The 24,576-nt window shown below is 43.0% G+C and overlaps 1 protein-coding gene across 2 annotated transcripts in view; it reads right to left on the reverse strand.

Moving 5' to 3' along the window:
* Nucleotides 1–911: 911 nt before the first annotated feature.
* Nucleotides 912–24,576, reverse strand: part of LOC311065567 (SLAIN motif-containing protein-like) — a 29,484-nt gene continuing 5,819 nt past the window's right edge. For both annotated transcript variants that reach the window (XM_084085978.1, XM_084085977.1), the window contains 8 exons: nt 16,668–16,804; nt 13,639–13,764; nt 10,875–11,015; nt 9,172–9,280; nt 8,482–8,723; nt 7,586–7,729; nt 3,807–4,107; nt 912–2,330 (listed from right to left, as the gene is read on the reverse strand). In XM_084085978.1, coding sequence (XP_083942104.1) covers nt 2,276–2,330; nt 3,807–4,107; nt 7,586–7,729; nt 8,482–8,723; nt 9,172–9,280; nt 10,875–11,015; nt 13,639–13,764; nt 16,668–16,804 — 1,255 coding nt within the window. In that variant the 3' untranslated portion in view covers nt 912–2,275. The remainder of the gene's footprint in view (nt 2,331–3,806; nt 4,108–7,585; nt 7,730–8,481; nt 8,724–9,171; nt 9,281–10,874; nt 11,016–13,638; nt 13,765–16,667; nt 16,805–24,576) is intronic.

Genomic DNA, 24,576 nt, shown 5'->3' on the forward strand with positions numbered 1-24,576 from the left:
CCTCCTTTTAGAACATTACAGGCTACAGCTGCTATCACTGGATAGATGCACATTTTCGAAAATGCTAAAGATAAGCTATGTCTAGGACAAGACCCTAACTCCATTTACATTACATCAAGTAAATTATGATTTATGGTATAGCATTTTTTATTGTACATTTTATTTTGTTTTCTTTATTCTATAAGTTGGCATGTTGCAGAACAAGTCCCACCTCGTGATTCACTCTGTAGTGGTGTAAAGTAACTCACTTTTTTACTTACCGTAAATGGAGTATTTCCAATTTTCAATACTTTTACTTATATATAAATATTGTACTTTTACTCCACTACAATTGTTTGAAAACTAGTTACTTTGTAGATTTTAATTATTACAAAACATACATTAACCACTTCAGCCCTATATTAGGCCACTTCAGCCCTATATAACATAAGGCAGTAGTTCAACCTTTTTTGCATCAAGGACCCCCAAATTGACAAATATTAGCCCAGGGACCCCGATTTGAAAAGATATGCCAGGGACTCAACCATTTTGATTTCTTGGGGGTCCCAATCTACACTGTATCATCATCAGTGTTCATTTAACTCTGAGTGAACGGGTCCATTTGGTTCCATTTGTACACTCTCAGAGTTACAGACACACAAGGTCCAATTTGGTTCCTAACTATTAATTTGTCTGGGGACCCACTGGAACCCCCTCAAGGACCACTGGTTGAAAACCACTGACATAAGGCATGCTTTCATTTGATACAGTGTAACTGCTTTCACATAGAACCAACAATTAACTAGGAGCTACTGTTAATTGGGATGTGTCTCCAGTCCTTACCACCATTCCTCAGATGGAGTAGTGCAGCTGCACTTGGTAGACTGGACTAATATGGATGTGTTCAGAATAAAGACATTTTTACTCAAGGTTCTGGGTTGACTTTATTACTTTTTAAACATCTAATTTTCAGAGGCACTCTCCACATGAGGGTGCATAGCTGTCTATAAGGTACAAGGCCTTTCGTGCATAAACATTTAGTTTATTATTACAGTGGTATCCAAAAGCGAAACACTTAAATTCATATCCAGATATGCAGTAAAAGTGCCTGGAAAATGCTTACAGTACCTTCTTCGACTAAGAGAACATCTCAAATAAGAAATAGTGCTGCATGTGGAATGCACCTTGGCACGATTAATTAAACAAAAAAATGTTCTCTCTTCAACAGCAGTTTTGTCATAGACTAAGGGCAGTGTGGTCCAGAGATGTTGTTGTATTGCCATGTCGGCAAACAGCAAAAACACAAAATACAACACAAATACAGACGGAAAATCCTAACCTGCAGAAATCACCACTCAAGAAATGTTAAAAAGCCACCCACTAACCAGTGTGGGAGGTGTGGAATATTAGGCATTGGATATTGCATTTGGAGCATAATAAAGAAGATGCTCCATACATCAAAAGGTGGAAGGGGGCAAAACCAAACATGCAACACTCATATCCTTGTTGTGGGGCAGAAACATAGTATCTCCATATTTCAACTTCTTACTTTAGTTTTAAAATAAATTAATGCCCTACTTTGTCGTGCAAGATTGTCACGCAAAAGTAGCGAAAACAGCTGATCTACAAGCTTGTAGATCTGCTATTTTTGCTATTTTTAAGACTTTGAAAGTGAAAGTGGTTGAGTGTCTGAGGTTTTTTATAAATATTGAACCAATGAAAAGTATTAACAAAAGCTTGTGACTAAATAATAACTGCATTGGATCCATTGGAACAAAGCTTCTTTTTTTTTAATATTTCCTGAAAAGAAACGGCTGTGGACATACAGTACAAGGTTTCCGCCAGACAGCGACGACATCACCTTCATCTAAATTAGTAAGGTTTCACACAGAAATTAAAAAGACAAACTGTCCATATACCTTCATTTCAATTACAATAACCGGACAAAGTCCTTTACAGTCCTTATTGTCCCAGCAGTCTCTCACTGTAAAAAAAAAAATATATTGACTGAATTTGACACAAACAAGTCTTCTGGGAAGCTCCACATGGGTCCATACAGCAAATGGAGTGTGTGTATTGTGTGCCTCTTCTCCATGTGCAAGTCCGTTGGATGAGGTTTTCATGCTCGGGGGGAAAGAGACTGTTTTTGTGTGTGCGTGTGTGTACAGGTGTTATGCAGCTTGTAGTGCTCCATTCTGAATGGGTGGACAGAGAGGTATTCCAGTGCACAGGGCCGCAGTGGTTGTTTGTCCTATTAGGTGAGGTGGAGGTTTCGATCCTTCATCAGTGTTTACACTCAGTAGCAGCCATCTTTCCACGATTCGTCTGAGAGTTTCGTCATCCCCAAAGACCTGTCAAATCAAATAAGAAGCTTGACCTGAGATGACGATGACGGACAGGAGAGACTGTGCTTAAAGCAGTGATTCTCAAATGTTTTAATTTCCAGGACCCTCGGTTTGATATGCTAATAGCCACAGACTCAATTTTATAAAATATCTCTGGGACCCCAACCTATACTACAAAATCCGTAGTGTTAATTTAACTCTGAAAGTGTCTGAAATTAAACGCTGGTTTTGGTTCACTCAACGTCTCCGTTATGATCGCACCAGAACAGGCATGCAAACAGCCCCGAGGTGAAAAAGGTGACAACATGTTGTTTTCTTTCGGGTCAGGTGTCACACAATTGCCCTATTTGGGTTCAAAAAAGGTGACTGTAGCTGAAAAGTGACACTTTTGCATGCCTGCCAGAAGAATAATTTGCACTCGCACAAATGCTCCCAATTATATTTTGAGGTCAACCAGATTATATTTCAAGGGCATTTGCGACTAAAACGGTCGCAAATTCAAGTCATGAATATATGGTATATTGCAATATTATTCTTATAGTAGTCTGCACATTTAACTAGGGCTGCAAATATTGATGATTTTCTTAGCGATTATTCTATCAATTACTTTTTCGGTTAATCGAGTAATCGAGAAACGCCTTTTTTATGATTTGTTTAATTTTTTATAAATTCAAATAATTTGTTTTAACACTTTCTCTGCAAGAGTTTATTCATAATGTACTTACCCAGTGGCAGCGATTTGTGTTTTATAACCTTTTCAACCGGTCACAATGTTTATATCCATGGATGGTGTTTATAAAGAAACAGGACAGATCGACCAGCCCTCAAAGGGTTACATTTTTTTCTCCGTCTCTCCCCTCTCTCTCTCTGCCCCGCCCAAACAGGCTGCAGTCGTCATATCCGTTTGGCTGCGCTCATATTTCACGGCCCTCACCGCAGGCCATCTTAGCTTAGCTTATGATCGGGTTTCAGATCGTTGGTAAACACAAAGAGGATAACTGATCGTCGTCCAGAGAAAAGAATATATAACCTAAGCTCTCCGTTCGTTTTTTATACCGTGTGAAAACCATGATGTCTAGCCAAAACCAGGAAAAACTGTTAATTTAAGATAAAACCAGAAACCGGAAACGGTTTTCAGATATTTTCACAAAGGATGGGTCGAAAGCGGAAAGGGAAGAGAAAAAAATTAAGGATGGTACAGAAATTACCGCGATCGTTATTAAACCACAAAAAAAACGCCAATCCCGAGATATCTCGGGATAGGCGGTTAACGGGTGGATTTGATATCCCGAGATATCTCGGGATTGACAGTAAATGTGTTAATAGTGTGCAAATATAACCGACCTACAAGCTCAACAAAAAGAACATTGATTTTCTTAATAAAATCGATTTGATTATCAATTTTGAATAATCAATGATACCCATTAGTTCCGATTAACTGTTGCAGCCCTACATTTAAAAGTATCAGTTTTAAGTCGTCACCTTCTGGAGGGCTGTGCAAGTCTGCTGCGGGCATTGGGTGATGATGCAACCTGCCCCCTGCCCACCACTGGCCGCCCTGTCCCAGCTGAGGCTCTTCCGACCGGGTAGGCCCCTCCGCCGACAGGGCCTGGTGACTGGACCCTCCGGACCCCTCCTCCCGCGGCCGGTCCCTGGATGACAGGCAGACCCCTGGACTGCTGTCGAGCCGCTGCCATGGAGCCCACAGGCGTCATGGCTTTCACCGGGGCCCGAATGGAGAGAGGAGACTGGCCGTTGGCCCGTAGCCGACTGTTAGTCATACCTTCAGGTCACAAGAAAAAGCAAGACGACACATTAATGCCGGAGTTAGACTTAATTGCGAGCGGGTGTCACGCACCGGAAATAGTGGATCTATAAGCTCACAATGCTTGTAGATCTGCTATTTTTGGCGCACAACTAAATCAGGCTTAATGTGGCTTATTGATTTCTTGTAGACAAGTAAGGAAAATATCACACAGTTGAGATCCCAACATGATTTGTGACGATGGTACGATGGTTTTGGTCCAGGGGTTTCCAACAGGGTGTCCAAGTTACTACCGGGGGGGCCGCCATATTATTGTGTAATATAGGAAGCTTTTTCGCCCCCCAAAAATTGTAATATTTGAAAATAAAATAAAATGACCCGGATGTTCCTATTGTGCAAGTACAGACAGTTTGCGGGTCATTTAATTGTATTCTCTACGTTGGGCCCTGCCTACACACCCGTCTCTGAGCCGATCAGGTGTGCATAGGACTTTGTTTCCAATGTCTGTAAATACACACCAAAAAAAAATCTTTTTATCATGCTCATAAAGTAATCTCTGCTCAAAGTGAAAGGTGCAAAAAAGCAGCAAACGTGTTGGTCATAGAACCTTCGTCAGTGCTGTATACAGCACGGACTGTATATAGCACTGACAAAGGTTCTATGACCGAAACATTTGCTGCCAGTTTTCCTGAAAAAACACATTAACATGAATCCAACATATTATTTGCAAAGATAATGTTTAAAAAAAAGAAAGGAAGAGAAACATTCAATTTACACAACACTGATGATAGTACTGTTAAATGTCTATGAAGGCATCAAAACTGTAGCCTGGAAACCAGACAGATCTGCAATTGCAAAAATAAATTGCCCTCGGCAGATTTGGTCTGGCATCTCTCAGCTGTGATTGGATTTCACTCCCTTCGAAGTAGAGAGGGACCAATCAGGGCCTAGTATGCAAATATGGGGCAGGTTTATCACCAGAAGCATCTTTTATAAATTCGCCCCTTGGAAATGCAGGTTCCATACAGAGATTCCAGACTAATATCTATGCAGTGATATTAGTCTGGCCATGCGAGCTAGGCTATCAAAACTGCAGCATCACTTGACTTCACACTGTATAAGAAAAACCTATGGAATAGGGGCACGGTGGCGCAGTCGGTAGCGCTGTCGCCTCACAGCCAGAAGGTCCTGGGTTCGATTCCCGCCAGGGACGCTGTGGGCGCTGGGGGCGTGTCTTCTCCTCCGCGTCATCAGCGCCCATACCCAGGGTGGGGTTGGCGAAAGGGCCTACTCTGTGTGGAGTTTGCATGTTCTCCCCGTGTCTCCTAGGGTAGTTAATACCCTCACAAAAACATGTAGTAATCCTGGTCGCTATACCGCCTCCCCCATGACAGCCGGGGCGCCTGATGGAGGGGAAGGGAACTGGTTGGAATAACGTGTTCCTTCCACGCGCTACGTCCAACCAGGGAAACTCCCCCCTGTCAGGTGACAAGAAGGTCAGTCGGCTCTCATGCACTGAAGGAAGCATGAGCTCGGCCCTGGCCTCCCTGGCTGTGGGGGACTGGTGTAGCGCTGGTGTAGGGCTGGTGTAGCGCCCAGGATCACTTAGGAAATTGGCACCGGGTGAAAAAAATGGGTTACAAAAATCGCGGGATAAAAATTATAAATTAAAAAAAAAGAAAAACCTATGGAATACTTTCAAATCTCTCAATGGTCAACAGACATTGATGACACAGTTGGCTAACTATGTTGAGCTAGCTTTGAGCCTCTCATCAAGTTGCCTAGAATGCTTTAAAGAAAAAAATAATAAACACAGATTCACACAATATATTGGGGGTCCATGCTTCATCTCTCTCCCAGCTACGGAGTCCTTGGCATGAAAAACGTTGAAGATCCCTGTTTTGGTCAAACATACACCCTGGGAGTGACAGTATAGGCTCTATGCACAGCAGCCATATTGGGAATGAATTGGGCCCCTTCCTTACTTCCTTCACAGGTGTTACCAATGATACTAATTAAGGCTCTGTTCCATTTAGTGTGGCATAGTGGTTGTCTTATTTTCAAGAACCCCCATAACTCTGAGAGTGTACAAATGGAACCAAATGGACCCGTAAGGGTCCATTTGGTTCCATTTGAACACTCTCAGAGTTACACACCCACCATAAGGGGCCATTTGGGAACCAAAATGGAGAGTTTCTAGTGAGCCAACATGCACGATATCAGCACCCTGACCAGAATGGAACAGAGCCTTCATTAGTATCATTGGTAACACCTGTGAAGGAAGTAAGAAGAGGCCCAATTTCTTTCCAATATGGCTGCTGTGCATAGAGCCTATTGGGTGACCAGGGAGAAGGGTATGTGGGGTACACACCTGTGACAGGTAGGAGTAAGGTTACAGTCACACATCTGAGTCAGACACGGCAGCTTCCCTGTTCACTTCCATTACTATATGGGAGAGAAGAGGTCTCAAGGAGTGTCTCTTTGCGGTGCGTTGTAGGCTCTGAAGTGCGTTAAGTCCGACACACGTGAAGCGTCGGGTTTGACATTGATGAATTTTGACTGGGAGGCAACCAATGGGACAGATGTGCCTGCATTGACCCAACTTGGCCGCCAATTTCGCTTGTAGTTCTCTTGAGTGCGAGCTGACACTCTACCGCAAGTCAAACTAACTACACACAGGAAAACCAGCACTCCTGCCGGCACTGCCTACAACCCGCAAGATAATATAGGAAATATATGCGTCTGACAGATCGACTTGCGCTTCAGATGCGTTGACTATGACACGTCTGACACAGATGTGTTGTTGTAGCCTAAGACTGGACTCGCATCCAACGCATCTGAAACACAAGTTGAGACTTCAGACGCATTCATTTCATTCATTTGCGGGACTATGGGCAGTGCTGCCAGAGTGCTGGTTTTCCAGTGTGCAGTTCATTTGACTTGTGTTGGCTCACTGAAAGAAAACTACAAGTGAAATGGCTGCCAGGTGCGGTCAATGCCTCGCCTACAACGCTCCGTAACTGGACGCCCTGTTTCTCCCATAGAATCTAAGTGAACGGGAGATGATGCAGCGTCTAATGCAGATGTGTGAGTCCACCCTAAGGGTTACCTGGAGCAGTGTTTCCCAACTTTTTTGGTGCCAAGGCACAACTGGCATAGCCAAAATATCCCAGGGCACACCTAGATAAACTGTGTATGTATGTGTATGTGTGTGTGTGTGTGTGGACTATTTTCCAAACAAACAGAAAAATATGGGGGGGGGGGGGGGGGGGGGGCAGGGTTACCTTTGTGTGGGGGAGGGTTACGAGTGAAAGGGGAGGAGTTACCTGTGGAGGAGACATGGTCAAATGTGGAAGGGGGGGGGGGGGTTACCTGTGGAGGAGGAGGGGTTACGCGTGGAAGGGGAAGGGTTACGTGTGGGGGGGGGTTACGTGTAAGGGGGGGGGGGGGTTACGTGTAAGGGGGGGGGGGTTACGTGTGGAGAGGGAGGGGTTACCTGTGGAGGGGGAGTGGGTCAAGCGGGACATGCGGTTGCCAGAGCTCTGGAGGTTAGCCTCCATGCTGCGGCTGTTTCGCACTGCTTCCAGGGAACGCAGGCTGGTGCGGGGGGCCAGGTTAGGCATGCTGTGCCTCAACTCCTCTGGAACACACGCACAAGCACACACACGGACAGACACAACAGACAGAACAGGCACACAGACCCATACACACACACGTCACATTTGAGCACAATAAAAAATTAAGTACAGCAGAATTGTACAGGTGTCTGTCCTTGTTATTCCAGTCATGTGTGGCGGTGGTGGTGTTGTTGCTGTTGTGTATCTGTCCTTTTGTCAATGAACTCAAATCCCAGGACTTTGATCTTCCTTGAATAAAGTGTTTGTGATTACAGACCAGAGCACATGACTCTAGTTTGGGAACAACAGATGTGTGTGTGTGTGTGTGTGTGTGTGTGTGTGTGTGTGTGTGTGTGTGTGTGTGTGTGTGGAATCCAAGTGATGTTAATTGCCCACATCCGTGTGGCTGCAATTATGCTCTGTTAATGCGAGAGCAAAATGGCCACAGTGTGAATGAAGTAGTGGTTCAAAGTGTGGTCCGGGAACCCCCAGGGGGTTTTGAGGGGTTCCAGGGTGTCCCCAGCAAAATCAGTTTAACCACTTTAACTTTATTTGACAATTTGGCTATTAGAAAACATCTGATTTATAAGCTCACAACTTGTCGCATTGTGACACGTTGTGATGTGAAAAGTTGGAATAATCTTGGAAGATTTTAACATCACCTATCTAATGGGGCTTCACCAATCTAATGGGGCGGTCCCTTGCATAACACCTTTTCAATTTGGGGGTCCTTGACATGAAAATTGCTCGAGAACCAATTGGAATAGAAGCTCACCCTCGCTCTTGGCGAACTTGAGAAGCTCGGGGCTGGGTCCCTGCAGTGAGCGGCGGGGCACTCTGGTGCGCGCCGGCGGAGCGCAAAGCCGGCTGCCGTAGTCCTGGCCGTGGTTGGAGGTGGAGGGAGAGAGGCAGCGAGGTGAGCCCAGCGGGGACGGCGTGAAGCGATGGCGGCGCTGTGGCAGCGAGCAGCACTCGTCTTCCTCGTCCTCCAGGCTGTAGCTGTCGAACTCCTGGTCGCTGTAAGCAGGGTTATTCTAAGTTAAATGAAAAGTTATGAAATAACCAAAACTAGGAGTGACAAAACATTAAGTTTAGTTAATCGAAATAAAAAGAACGATAGACTGAAACTGTATTGTGGGTTCACTAAACTAGCTAAAACTCAAATCAGAAAATGTACTTATTTCATACATAAGACTAGTATTTGTGAACGTCAACATGTGCCATTTGTGCACGTCAACATGTACCATTTGTGCTATTTGTCTGAGCTTTGAAACTTGCCTCTGACTACCCCACATTATAATATAAAACTAAAACACTAAATTAAAACTAAGCCTTTAAAAAAATTATAAAAATAATTAAACTAGCAAACTCATTGAAAACAAATCAAAACAAAAAGTCTAAACGAAATAAATGTAAACTATAATGAATGCATTTTATAAATGATAAAATGCAAAACTATAATAACCTTGCACTGTAGGTGCCGCCACCTCCTCGCCGCAGGGACTGCAGCGAGGCACAGGAGCTACGGCGCGAGGCAGACGCAGAGTTGGACGTAGCGTAGTCCTGCCTCAGACCTGAGGGGGACACGCACACACACACACACACACAATACATGGGAGACAAATACTGTACCCGTGCGGCTGCCCCCTAGTGGCTAAACCACTTAACGCGTCAACTAGGGCTGCAACAATTGTCTATTTTGTCACTGTTGGGTGGAAACCTTGTAATAGGCTATATGCAGCCATATTGGGAATGAATTGGGCCCTTCCTTACTTCCTTCACAGGTGTTACCAATAATACTAATTAAGGCTCCGTTCCATTTAGTGTAGCACAGTGGTTGTCTTATTTTCAAGGACCCCCATAACTCTGAGAGTGTACAAATGGAACCAAATTTGTACACTCTCAAGAGTTAAGGGTCCATTTGGTTCCATTTGTACACTCTCAGAGTTACACACCCACCATAAGGGGCTATTTGGGAACCAAAATGGAGTGTTTCTAGTGAGCCAACATGCACGATATCAGTAGCCTGGTCAACCCCCCTCCCTCCGGAAATCTCATTTGCATTTGATTTCAGGAAGGAGGTCTGGGATTGCTCAGGGAGTAAAACTGCCCGAACCGCTGCGTGTTCTAACCAATCAGCGGCTGCTAGGGGCGGGATCATCCAATCACCTGCCAAGTAGCTTGAAAAAATGAAAATGCCGTCTGTCATCAATTCTGCTTCAGGAGTCTCAGATGGAAGTAGGCTGTGAAACAAAATGTGTGTCGCAAGCTTCTTCTATTTGACAGAGTCAGGTTACGATATCAGCACCCTGACCAGAATGGAACAGAGCCTTCATTAGTATCATTGGTAACACCTGTGAAGGAAGTAAGAAGAGGCCTAAATTTCTTTCCAATATGGCTGCTGTGCATTGAGCCAATTCCAAAACCCTTGCTTTTTTTAATCATTATCCATAAAAACGATTTTAAATAGTGAAAATATCAGATCTATAAGCTCGAAATGCGAGACGTTGTGAGCTTGTAGATCTGATATGTTCACTACTTTTATGTGACACTCTTGTCTTGTATGAAGTAGTGCATTAATTTACAACAAAACATTAAAAGTTGAAATATGAAGATACAAGGTTTCTACCTGACCGCAACAATTTTCTTAGCGATTACTATATCCTTTACTTTTTTTTTATCAACCCATTAATACCTGGAACGCATCTGTGTCACTTTAGATTTATTTGGCTATTCAAAAATAGCAGATATACAAGCTCATAGCGCGGCACCGAGTGCCGCGCTATGAACTTGTAGATCTGCTATTTTTGAAAAATCTTGGGGGAAAAAATGCAGATTTTTTTCCCAAAAACTGTCAGGATTTAGATTTTTTTTTTAAAGAATTGCCTCAGGTCTTAATGGGTTAATCGAGAAGCGTGTTATTGAGGAGCCCGCACCGGTAGGACGTAGCGCTTCTGTCCTACTCCTCCTGTTCCAACATTCCTTGTCACTTTTCACCTGTCCCAATAAGCTCAATCTGCAGCTGACACAGTCATCGGTACAAAAGGCTCAGACTGACTTCATATTTCCTTATCAGCTGCCCGTCATATACTGTACACTTTGGACTCTGGGGGAAAAGTAATTTATGGCTTCTGTGGTGAACGTGACATGCAAGGCACGACTACTCACTCTCCTCTTGTAGACGAGCCATGATCTGCACGTCGGTGAGGTCCTGCAGCTTGTATCCCATCGAGATGGAGTCATCTGACGTACTGAGCTCGCTGTCAATGGACGACTGTGAGCTCAGGGCCGAGCGCACTCCCATCAAACCTGAAAAACCCAAACATCCACCGCTTTGACAAACAGCATCTCGCTTCACCTCAAGAGTAATCCAAAATATGGACAACCCCCCCCCCCCCCCCCCCCCACCACCAACTTCTTCGGTGTGTGAGACTTGTAGATGTGAGTCTGGGAATCATCTATGTCTATCTGACATCCAGCTATGGCCTGTGTTTGAAAGAATATGTTCTTCTTGCAGTCCAGTAGAGATGCAACATTTTTAGGTCTGACGCCGATTCATTTTGGAAGAATCCTAGACCATTGATAAGCGAACCAATGCTTTGTTGCAAAATCTTGAAACCAACTTCAAAAACATAACTTTCCATTTTTACTTTCAACTTTAAAATCAATAATGCATAATTGCAGGTACTGATGTTGTCAAAGTCAAATAATGGCCAATATATCGGTCTGGCTCCAGACACTTTGTCTTCACCGCCAGCTGAGTCCATCAGCATTAATCTGGAACGTCCTTGTCTGTCTGGTGATAATGGACAGGGAAAGCTGTATGCAAAGTCTGCCTGCCAGGCCTGTCCGTCTGTCTGTCTGTACACACACCCATGGCACTGGACAACAACAATAACATCCAGGGGCATTTGGTTATGTAAAATATTAGACAATGTCACCCTCACACAAGCCAAGCAACAAGTCCACAGGTTCATGCAAAGATTGGTTATTCATAGAGTTTGCACAACAACACAAGCATTGCTGGTCTTTGCACAGTGCGTATTAGGGATGTGCACGACTAGTCAACTAGTGTATTAAACGCTTCTGTCCCTGCTAATCGTTTGCTAAATCCTAGTTGTTAAACTATTATTTATTATCATCAATTTAGTATAAAACATGCTTTTATTCAAGCATGAATGACATACTGAAGTGCTCAAGGCAACTTATTATTTCCCCGAGTTACTCTGAGCAATCATGCCGTTGTCAGCGTTGTAAAGTGAAGGCTGCCTTACAGGTACATTTAGAAAGACAATATATATATATATATATAAAGGCCTGGAATACAAGACAAGGCAGGAGTTAACAGGCCCAATTAGAAGGGTTGTATTTGTATTTTTTGTTGTATATAATAGTATGTATCTTGAGTGTTTTTGTTGATTATTTGTTTGATCATTGCTTGTGATGAATTGTCATGTCTGTGCATTGTTTACGTTAATTGTATAAAATAAACGGGAAAAGTGTCCTGTAAGTTCATATGGGCTGGGCTTCCTTGGAAGCAGGACACAAAGAATAATCAAATCAGCAAATTTAAACCAGCAAACACCCCAGCATGGATAATGGCGTCAGCATGTTCACTGGAGTACACTTCCATTCCACAAGGTTAACCATGTTTTTTCCTATTTGGGTTTTACGTGAGAAAGACTGTTGTCAAAGGAAATCCATTTAGCTGAATCTGAGGATAAACATGGTCACAATATGCCCTACTTTTAAGCAGCATTTAAAATAAGATTGGGTTATTTGAATATTATATGAAACATTACCAATTGGCTTTTTTATAGTAGTGTTGTCCTACTTTTACATTAGTCATGTACCAGTCAAGTACAAAAACATTTGTCCTATATGTACAAGAACATTGTTTACATTTCAGTGAAATGAGTTGCAGTGCACATCCCTAGTGTCTATATTAACACAAGTGCAAAGTATTTATAACCAATACTGCCACCAAGCCAGGCTCACCGATATCATTATCATAGCTCAGTAATTCACCATACACACATGCAAACACGCTCACATGCACATACACACACACACACACACACACACACACACACACACGTATCTTGAATGCCATCTCCAACTTTCCATTGTTACTCTGCAGATCCAATTAGAACAGTGATTCTCAACATTTTTCATTTCCAGGACCACCACTATGATATGCGTTGATACCATTAACACTCCGAGACCCCAGAGTTTTACACTGTAAAATCCTCAGTTAAACTAACTATCAATACACTCCCTCAAGGCACCCCGGATCCCCAGGGGGGACCGCCATGGCTCTCTTAACTCTAAGAGTTAACTCTCAGAGTTAATTTAACTCTCAGAGTTAATTTAACTCTCAGAGTTAATTAAACACAGCGGATCCCAGAGGAACCCAGATCTAAAAATGTTTATCAAATGGGGAGTCCGTGGCCTGAAAGGAAAGAGGTTGAGAAACCAGTGCTTTATAGGGCACATTAGTGCATGTAACCTTTCAATGCAGTTACAGCACAGATACTGTGCAGAGCAGAGGCTGAACAGCACTGCGTGTTAATTAGGGCTGCAACTGTCCATTATCTTTTTAGCCTTTATTCTATCTATTACTGATTAATTGAATAAAGGAGAAGCAATTTATTTTATTTTATATTGTATATCAACGAACTGATTAACTTCTTAAGTGTGATTTTATACTGAGTCACACAACGGTACTGTGCAAAGATAGTGAAAGTAGCTGATCTACAAAGATCAGCTATTTTCACTATTTCCGAAATGTTTTGCCTACAATAACCCAAAGTAGGGATTGATTATGAATAGATTTCATTAACTAACAAATTATCAATTATTTTCTATAATCGATTAAATCGACGTTGGGTTTCACTGTTGCACCCGTAGTGTTAATCTCATCATGCCATACCTGAGTTGCCACAGGTTAGTAGGGTAGATTTGTTAGTTGATTTGTGGTACCCAGGAGAGGTCAGGCCTGAGCTGGTGGTGCCCGCGTCCCCCGAGGGGCTGCTGTACATGTTCCTCCACCGGGACGCTGCAGGGGACAGGACGGGACAGGACAAACATTAAAATAAGGGCCTAAGTTATATTTTCAAGTAAAAAAAGCTAACAAAACAGAAATTACAGAATACAAAAAAATGTCACCGTCTTAAAATAATGGCCAGTCATTAAAAAAAACACAATAAAAATAAATAAACAATTAATTTTGTTTATTTATTAAAAATAATAATGAAATGACATAGGCCAGCGGTTCTCAAACTATGGGTCGCGACCCAAAGTGGGGTCGTGGGAAGGTGCCGTTGGGGTCCCACAGTGGCAACCAAAAAATATGACTTTTTTTAAATCAAGAAACGGTAAAAAATAAAGTATTGGCTTGACTCCAAACACACACACACACGGTTCCACCTCCAACAGCGACCCAGATCAAGCAGCAACAAGACAACAAAACACACACAAGCTCTTGCTGAGGCACACAAACCGATTTAGCTCTGTTCATTAACGATTTACTTAGGAATTATGTTCAATATGAGCGGGTGGCTTTGCCTTAAAAGAGACATTTTGTAGTCCGAGAGCGAGAGGGTACAGGACTAACCGCGGGTCCCATTTGGTTTCATCTGTACCCTCACAGAGTTAATTTAGATTGCGATGTAACGTCCGTGTGGGGACGCCGCGCCGGGTTCTCAAAAAACTTCATGTAGAAGGACCCCCAAATGTATATGTATTTGGCAACCCTCTACACCAAATTGCTCTCTGAAAATAGCCGATCTACAAGCTCACAACCTGTAGATCAATCTTGTAGATTGTAGAGCTTTTATTTTCGGCAAATGTTCCCCCCAGAATAGGGATTCATAGGGCTCACGTGCTTAAACACTACAGTATACTCTTAACTCATTCACTGCCTAGAACGACTAAAACGACTTTTGTCCCATAAGCAATGCCTGCCTAGAACGACTAAAACGACTTTTTAAAAAATGACTTTTTTTTTATTTGACCCAAAGACCAAGGAGATATGATTTTTCGAAGATCTAGACTCCCATCCACTTCCTTGTTAACTTAAAAATTCTGTATCTCGGCTCCTGAGTAATTCTTGGCAGTGGGCAAACGCGGCCAGAAATAATTCAGGCAGTGAATGAGTTAATTTACCGGGGCCCCTCAGGGGTCTGTGCTTGGCCATCTTTTTTCTCTCTCTCTCTCTCTCTCTACAACAAATCTCTTCACCGCTGCGATTCGTCATCAGCTTGTAAATCAGCTATTTTCTCCAAATGTTTGCGCAAGAATAGCGACGCTAGGAATCATGTGGTTAAGTATGTCATGATGACGCGCGTAAGGTATGTCGTACTTTGTGTTGAATCGGTGAAAAGTTGGGAACAAAACTTTTTGGATGCACGCAACCACAAAAAGCCCACACACCTTTTAGGTAGGTCATTTCATAATGCTGAGAACAACATGTCCTATATTTGACATAAAGTAGAGCTCCGCGACGAGGGCATAATGTTCCTTACATACACCTGTTGGAACGCACCTTCACTGTTAGCTGTACATCCATGTGTGGACGCTGCGCTGCCAGCAGGCATCACTGGTGGAAAGTAACTAAAGTACATTTACTCAAGTACTGTACTTACGTACAATTTTGAGGTATTTTTTACTGTACTCAAGTAGGTCTATTTTTCTCTATACTTCTACTCCACGACATCCCACGAGGAAAATATTGTACTTTTTACTCCACTACAATTATTTGAAAACTTTAGTTCTTGAAGATTTTGATTAATATTCCAAAACCTACATTCAGCCTATTGAACATATGTTATATACAAAGTAACTAAAGTTTTCAAATACTTGTGGTCAAGTAAAAAGTACAATATGTGCCCCTGAGAGGCAGTAGAGTAGAAGTATAAAGTACTGTGTAAATACTTACCATCGTCCACCACTGGCGGACGATGGTATTTAAACATGTGAGCTGAGCCAGGGCCGTGGGGGAAGGTAATCCAACCCAGGCCTCATTCAGAGCTGGTGTGAATAGCTTTGTTGTTCCATTGTGCCGTTAGTGCAGGAAGCACTGGCTTCAAGCACCGTCAGTATCGAATGGGAGCCAAGGTTATTCAAAATAACGTGAAAAAACGGGGAAAAGGGTTTACTGAACTGAAATAAATATCAAAACAAATCTTTGGATAACTATCTGAAACTGTACTGTTTACAAAACTAACTAAAACAAAGTAAAATCACAAAGAAAATCTTATTTTTTGATCTTTGTCAATTTATTTCATAGGCAAGTATTGTAGGCCGTGTTGAGTGGTCAGATGTGTGGGCCGCGAACGCCTTTCAGATTTTCAAGTGGGCCCTGATCCAGAAAAGGTTGAGAACCGCTGCTGTAAGCTATGTGGGACATTGTCAACATGATTCACTTGCGGTTGTGAGCAGTAAATAAAACTACAGTCACAGGTCCTTGTTGTTATGAGCAGTAAATAAGAATCCATTCACCGCAGGGGGTTGACAGTGTCACGAGAACCAGGTGCTCCACAACTTGGCCAGGAAAGTCCATGGTAGTAAAAAGTCACAGAAGCCTTTCTCACATGAATGCAAATTGAAACTCATTTGAACACTGTCTTTTGTTAGACATAGCGTCCTACATAACGGCACAACAGTTAATCGAACTCATTTGTGGACTGACTGGCGTAGAGTGGACTGTATGTACATGTATGGTGGTGCTAGACTGATTCTTATCTCTTGTTTTGTATGTACAACAGTTTTTTTTAGATATAGTGTAGGCCTCATGGTGCGCTTAGTTCAAAGACCTCAAAAGAAAGCATTTCCTTGCATTGTTTGCGCCGTGTGTATCTACCGACTTTAAATAGCTTGGCAGTGGTGGACCAAAGTACTCAGCCGCCGTACTCATCGTTTGGGCACCCCTGGTGTAAATAACAGTGAAGACACACGTACATTGGTCCAGACGTGTCATCAGTGTGCGACGTGCCACCTCCGTCTCAGGGCTGGGATGGTCCAGAACCTGTCGACACCACTTCAATGGAGACTCTGGACCCAAGTCTGCTACCTGCTTCTTAGGAGACACATATAGCCTGCAAGGAGGGAGGGAGGCAAAAAGAAAAGTTAAAGTTAAAGAAGCACTTCAATGATTTCCCCTGTTATATCTTCATTTAATTGGTCCTCATTAATGCTCATTATAAGATGGCACAATTTCTGTCTGCTCCCTCTGCGTCTCAATGGTGGGCTGTGGACAGTTCAGAAACCTGCCGAATCAATGACTTAATCGATGAGGATTTCAAGCTAATAGAAACTACAGCCTTTCTCGTCCTGGAAAGTTAACATGCTGAAATAGAAGCCGTTCTTGAATTAATACACAATAAAGCAAAATGTTTGAAATCTTGTTCTAAATTACAAAAACTGGTGACACTGGTGGACAGGTGTCTGAACTGTCCACAGCCCTCCTCTGAGGCACAGAGTGAGTAGACAGAATTATCTTATAATTAGTGAGGACCAATATATATAAAGGTAATGAAATGGATGAATTGGTCCGTAAATTCAAACCAAACGAGGGACCACAAAGGAGAGAGTGGGAACAAGTGTTAAGTAAATGAATAAAAACAAATAAAACAAGAGGCAAGTTAAATAAAGGTGGCCCTCATTTATATTTTTCTAAACATGTTTCAACCTTAACATAAAAATACAAAATAAATCAATCTAAATGTCAAAAAGTTTTCAAAATATTCAAAAATAGAAATCTACACGGTCACAATGTGTCGTGCTGTGACACATTGTAAGGTTGTAGATCTGCTATTTTTGCTATTCGTCGACACTCGCCAAACGACAAAGTATATAAAGTAGGGCATAAGTGGTTACGTTTCAAGCTAGTCTGTAGCGGAATGTAAGTAAGCGCATTAAATGCTTTGGTTAGCCTGCAAGGTATGCACTTAAAAAGGTTCTGTAAGTGATATGTTTTGGTTAGAACAAAAAAGGTTATTGTTAAAAGGTTCAGGCTCTATATTCTGATTGTAATCATTGCTATAGAATGTTTATTAGGTAACAGAGGCCTCCCCATCTCTCCAGAAAAACAGAAGATGGAGTTGGGAATGGATACCAATTCCATCCAATCAGGAGAGAACTCATAAAGGCTACAGTGTGTTTACTAAAGAACTGGAGAGACGGGAAAATCCCTGTTACTGAACAAACACTATACAGTCTAGCAATGATTACCATCAGAATATAGGGCTATTATTCAACACTTATTTCAACAAAACAATATATAACTTAAACCACCTTTAATAATAAGTATATATAATGTGTACAGGAAGTATGTCTTAGCTACCGTAGTTATAATGGTTCTGCAGCAAAACAGGCGGCGCGTATAATCATGAAAATAGAAGATTTACAAGCTCACAACGTGTCACATCGACAGTTTTTTAATAATCGTTCATTAATGGTAATCAAGGCAAAAGTTTGAATTAATCGTGATTATTGTCGCCTACTGTGGCCCTACTGTCGCCCCTACTGTGACTTAATGCGAGTAAATACCACAGGTCAACAGAACAACATTGTAAGGTGACTCTCCACTAAACAACCTTCTACTACTTCCAACTACAACAGACTACAACATTTTGGCATTTAAGCAGACGGCCGATACGCACAGTGTTGTGCTAATGCGTTAGAGCTGGCAGGCTGGCTTATTATAAACGCCTTTGGGCTTGTTTTCCTGTAAAGTATAATATCTTGTCAATTTTCATAGTTGCTGGTTGCTTTTGTTTGGGCTTGTTTCTGAAGTGTAGTTGCTTATTTGGGCTTGCTTTCAAGATTCTTTTTGAAAAGAGCTGATATAATAGGGCTCAAGTGGTGAAACTGGTCGCTTCTTTTGGGCTTGTCATAGACTTGGTCGCTTGTTTCACTCACATAATCTGGCAACACCGAAGCCAGCTCGGACCAAACCTTTACCCCCCTCTCCCCCTTTTTCACTACCCCATGGCTCTACCAGTCGGCCCAAAGACTGAACAGTGCTCTGAACAGATCGTCGGGTCAATAGAGGGACCAACCCGACGGAACGACGCTATTCGACAACAGGTTGTCGGCAGCAGACGCTTTCCAACGCCTCCTGCCGCAGAGTCGGGACTAAATCGGTACGGTGGAGAGCTGCCTGTACATCTCCGGCCCAAACCAATACAACTGTTTTTTCTCTACCCCAAAGCCTATCCTGTCCAACAAACCGGCTCAGCAGCAATGGCAGCAAGGCTTTGCCCTGTATCCAAATGTCCACAATGCTGGTGTGCACTAGGGGATGAAAGAATCTATCCTAAACTGCGGGAAATAGCAGAAGTGAAAATAGCTGATGTACAAGCTCACAACGCTTTGCAGGAGAGCTTGTAGATTGTCTATTTTCACTATTTTATTAACTTATCAATTATTTTTATAATCGATTAATGTGACCAGTTCGATTAACTGTTGCAGCCCTAATCCTGGTGGGTGGTTGGCTGGTTGGTTGGTTGCAATGTGTGGACCAGTGGTCAATTACGTGGGATCGATCCCAGAGAGTCAGTCGCAGAAAAGCCTCCGCCCACTGGTTTTGAGCGAATCTACGTTGGCAACTCATCTTCCCACTGGACAAATACAAAGAGCGAGCCATGATGTTCCACTGGGATGAGAAACAATGCGGAGAGTTATCCAGGTCATGGCCTGCTGGAGAGCACAGCCTCTGAGAGAGAGACAGAGTCACACCATGGCCTGTTGGAGAGCACAGCCTCAGAGAGAGAGACACACCATGGCCTGCTGGAGAGCACAGCCTCAGAGAGAGAGACAGAGTCACACCATGGCCTGCTGGAGAGCACAGCCTCAGAGAGAGAGACACAGAGTCACACCATGGCCTGCTGGAGAGCACAGCCTCAGAGAGAGACAGAGTCACACCATGGCCTGTTGGAGAGCACAGTCTCTGAGAGAGAGACACACCATGGCCTGCTGGAGAGCACAGCCTCTGAGAGAGAGACAGAGTCACACCATGGCCTGTTGGAGAGCACAGCCTCTGAGAGAGAGACACACCATGGCCTGCTGGAGAGCACAGCCTCTGAGAGATTCAGAGAGTCAGAGCTACTTCTGAATGCTTTGGAGTTAACCACTTCAGCCCTATTGGGCTGCTACAGTTAATCGAACCAATCGATTATACAAAATCATCGATAATTTAATAAAATAATCGATTAATGGTCTGTCCCTATTTTGGGCATTTCACATAGGCGAAACATTAAAAAGAAATTCAAAAATAGTGAAATAGTGATATACAAGCTCCCATCGTGTTGTGAGCTTGTAGATCTGCTATTTTCATCTTTTATATCTGCTATTATGACACCATTGTGCGACAAAGCATAAAATAACGCATAAATGGTTAATCGATTTGTTGATAATGTACACATATACTTCAAGTCCATTTCCTTTCTGTGTGGAGTTTTTGTGTTCTCCCTGCCGTGTTCGCGTGGGTTTCCTCCCACAGAAAAAAACATGCAAGCGAGGGAGTCGGGACATACTCCTGCCAGGTCCCATGAGCAAGGCACTGGTCTTAAGAGTGGCTGCCCACTGCTCCTGATAGTTAGGATGAGTCCACAGGGATCAATACTAGAGTCCAACCGGTGCCAGATTTGTGGGTACGATACAATCCCAATTTTGAGTCTAGATTATCGATGTTTTGACATAGTTATTATATCTAGAGGGCGGACTGCCCCGCCCCCAGCTATTCATTTCAATGAAAGTTGCTCTCAACACATGAAGAACATTTAACTTAGCCAAAACTAAATTAACATGTTAATGTTTTGATTTATTTAACCACTTAAGCCAAGCTCAGTGGCCTTGTGGTTAGAGTGTCTGTTCTGAGATTGGGAGGTGATTTGGAAACAAGTTCCACCTCCTGAGCTGGGCCCAAATTAGGTTTTGAGAGCCTTATGTGAGACCTTATGTGAGAGTCGTATATTACTAAACAGAAACAAATCCAGAACCTGTGAAATGAATTTCACGGCATGGTTGGGTTCATTTAGTTCTCGTTGTCACAAAGAGCCCCCTCACTCGACCCCCCCTCCCACCGCCCCCGGAACACATGCTTTTAGCCATGCCACAGCATCCAGCCCAGGTCAGATCAGATTATGGCCCCTGTGTGGATTACTGGATGTTGTGGCTACGATGATAACCTCACAAAGCACATATGGTAGGGCTGTGCGACTGACTCAAATCACAACGGGTTTGGCTGTTAAGCCCCATGGCTGATCTGCTAAAGTTAAGTACCTAACAGCAAAACAACCTGGTCGAGATCAGCCATAGCAGAACACAAACATGTACCCACAAATTAAGACAGATTTGTAATGCAGATATTGCATTATTAATTTCCTTAAAATAAATCCTGATGAGTATATTCTGTCAAATTAGACATTTGTCCCAAACCAGGACAATAAGGCAGACATGCGCTAACACTATAACTGGACACCCTCAGCAGCGAAATTCATGAAGCCTCACTGATAGCTTAAAGTCTTCCATGAACTAGTATAGGCCAAATAGCTCTGGCCTTGGTCGAATCTTTTAACCCATTCAGTGCCATTGACGTGTAGCACGTCCAAACCGTGTTTTCAGTGTTGGAAATGGAAATAATGTGATCACAACAAACCCAGTCCCGTCCGATCTAATCTTAAAGGATTTAGATTAAGAAGAATATTTTTTTCTCTGCTTTCTTGTTTTTTTCTGTGTTTTTGGCGTGGACAAGCTATATTCAACAGCCAATAGGTAAAGAACGTTGGGTCACGTGACAAATTTTTTTCCCCCCCGATGTAAGCAGACACACTCCTCCGTCTTTAGTCACTTTTGACACTTGTGTGTCGTCCTGGGACTAAATATTCTGTGGCTCTTGAAAAGGTTAGTAAAAATGCTCAATAACGCTGTCAGTGCTGACTTCATTAATTCATCAATTCTGGCACTCAGCGAGTTAACATATATCCCAGATTAATTTAAAAGGGGAAATAAAGCAGGCTTAACAACGAGTTGTTTAAATAAAGGACAGTAGCACTGTGTCCTGTTGAAATTTGCCACGGAGCCGTTAAGTGAAGTCACGCTGGCTGCTGCCTAGTCGCTGTCACATGAAAGAGGCCAGCTCAGCTGTAAGGGAGCGCCAGCCTCCCTCACATGTCAACACTGCTGTGTTGCCTACAGCTCACTGACTATATCACGTTGGATCGACCCGAGCGCTCTGGATGCTCTCTCCCTCACTTCCCCCCTCCCCCCCATTCCTCTCCACATCACTGCCCTCTAGGCTCAATGGTTCTCAAAGTGGTGTCCGGGGACCCACAAGGGTCCTTAAGCAGGTTCCGGAGGGTCCCCAGCAAAATGAGATAAAGGGCAAGAACACTTTGGTAGAGCTTTGGGTTGTGTAGTTAGTTACCATGCCATGATGTGACTCCAAAGGTGGGGCGAGAAATAAAAAATGGTTGCTCCATTGATTAGAAATTGATCATTCACAATACTCCTCATTGACTTACATTGTATAGTGAAATAGCTCTCAAAGTCACTCTTTTAGACACGTAAACAAACACATCACAAAACCCAGTACTGTTTGTTTTTAAAAGTCAATGAGGAGCATCAATGGAGCAATTATTTTTGAATCCACCTCTGGTGTTACATCATGGCACAGCAGTAACTAACTACACAACCCAAACCTCTACCAAAGCGTTCTTGCCCTTTAATGTAGCATCCAAATTATTTTAACCACTTTAAACATCAGCTATTTGAAAATAGCAGATCTGAAATGTGAAATATTTTGAATGGTTTTGAAAATACACAATTCCTGTATGAGGGTCCCTTGCACAAAAATCGTTTCAGATGGGGGTCCGCCACCAATTACATATTTATGTGGGGGTCCTTGCCATGAAGAGGTTTGAGAACCACAGCTCTAGCTCACTAGAGATCAGCATGGCCACGGACAAAGCTGAATGGGTAGAGAGGCCGCTTGGGAGACAGAAAGTCCCAGGCTTGATTCCCGGCCCCAGCTACATGTTGAAGTGTCCCTGATCAAGACACGTAACGCCTAATTGACAAATAAAGCGGATTATGATTCTAAAATGGAACCAAATGGACCATTTGGACTCTTATCAGACATTCGGACCACCGGTGGTCCCCGGACCCAACGTTGAGAACCAGTGCTCTAGTTTCCTCCCGGTCACTAGTCATGATCAAAGCGTGGCTCTGTCAAAAAGGTAGACCTTTGCAAGTACAAGAATAGCTCAGATTAGACTCTCCCTGCCTCTGTTGCTGGGAGGAGGGGGAAAATCCCTCATCTGTTCTTTTTCATGCTACATATTGTCACTGTCTGGCAGAAACCTTGTATGTCCAAAGGCGTTACTTTTCAGGAAATAGAAAAAAGAACCTGTGTCTACATTGGAACCATGGATCCAATGTAGTTATTTTTGTTGTATTACTTAAACCCACAGACCACTTTCACGTTCAATAAAACGCTACTTTTGCATGACGCTCTTGTATCACAGAGAAGGGCATCAATTTACAAAACATTCAAAGATGAAATATAGAGACAAGGTTTCTGCCCGACAGCAATATTAAGACTCTCTGTCACTGGAGTGTCACGCAGCAGTGACCTGATACTTCTATCCCCGTCGTCCCTTAAAGAGCGAATGCGGCTGTGGCGTCACGAGGTTGAGAACTGGAAAACGTAATTTTGACTCATGTGGCTCCAAGGGCTGTTCTTCAGAAAAAACATACATACACAAACACAATGACGGAACCTTGCTTTGTGACATCATTGCTGTGATGCACGCAGATAATGAGCGTCAGCTCTCTCCGCTGAAAACAGCATATCATATCATTATCGCCGCTGTCGGGCAGAATCCCCCCTTCCTCCCCCCTAGATGAATGCCCTACTTCCGTCATACAAGAGTATCGGGTAAAAGTAGCAAAAAGAGCCTATCTACAAGCTTAGACGCGTTGTGAGCTTGTAGACTGGCTACTTTTGCTATATTTGAAACATTTTGTACGTGAAAGCAATGAAAGGTATTAACCCATTAAGATCCTGGAACTGTGTCATTTTTAGATTTGAGCTAAAAAAGAATTATTTTACACTTTGGGCTATTCAAAAATAGCAGATATACAAGCTCATAGCGCGGCACCGAGTGCCATGTACATGACATTTAGAATCGGCTTCAGGTCTCAATGGGTTAACAAGAACCTGTGACTAAAATATAACTACATTATAACGCATTGGAACACAGGTTCTTTTTTTTCCCAACAGTTTTGGACATATAAGGTTTCCACCACAGCGACGATATCATATATTGATATCATTATGTCCATCCCACTCAGTGGATTCCTCCTTATCCCTCATTGTCAGAGAAAGCAGAGATTTATCCATACAGCACTGACAGAGAGACCGAAAGACACTAATTGGACCAATGGGAGAGGAATGCTGTGGGACATTGGTTCTCAACGTGTGGTCCCTGTGTCCCCCGAGGGTCCTTGAGGCGGTTCCAGAGGGTCCCCAGCCACATTGTTGATAGTTAGGAACCAAATGGACCCTTACAGGTCTCTTAATTCTCAGAGTTATGGGGGTCCATGTGTCAGAACGCATAGCTAACTGGGGGGTCCTTGAAATTAAAAAAGGTTTGAGAACCACTGCTTGTGTGCTTGACGCTAGGTTCTTGGTTTAGCTGTGATCCTCGTTTACTGAGTCACTACACTGTCTGTCTCTCTGCATTTGATGTATGTGTACCTTGCTTATTGTAGGCATGTAAAGATTTATTGTAAATCAATTCAAATCGATTCAAACTGGTGACAACTTAAATCGATTTAATGAATCGTGATGCAAAGAGCAGGG

This window comes from Gymnoscopelus microlampas, assembly GCF_963454915.1.
Source record: "Gymnoscopelus microlampas genome assembly, chromosome: 18".
Taxonomy (NCBI): Eukaryota; Metazoa; Chordata; class Actinopteri; order Myctophiformes; family Myctophidae; genus Gymnoscopelus; species Gymnoscopelus microlampas.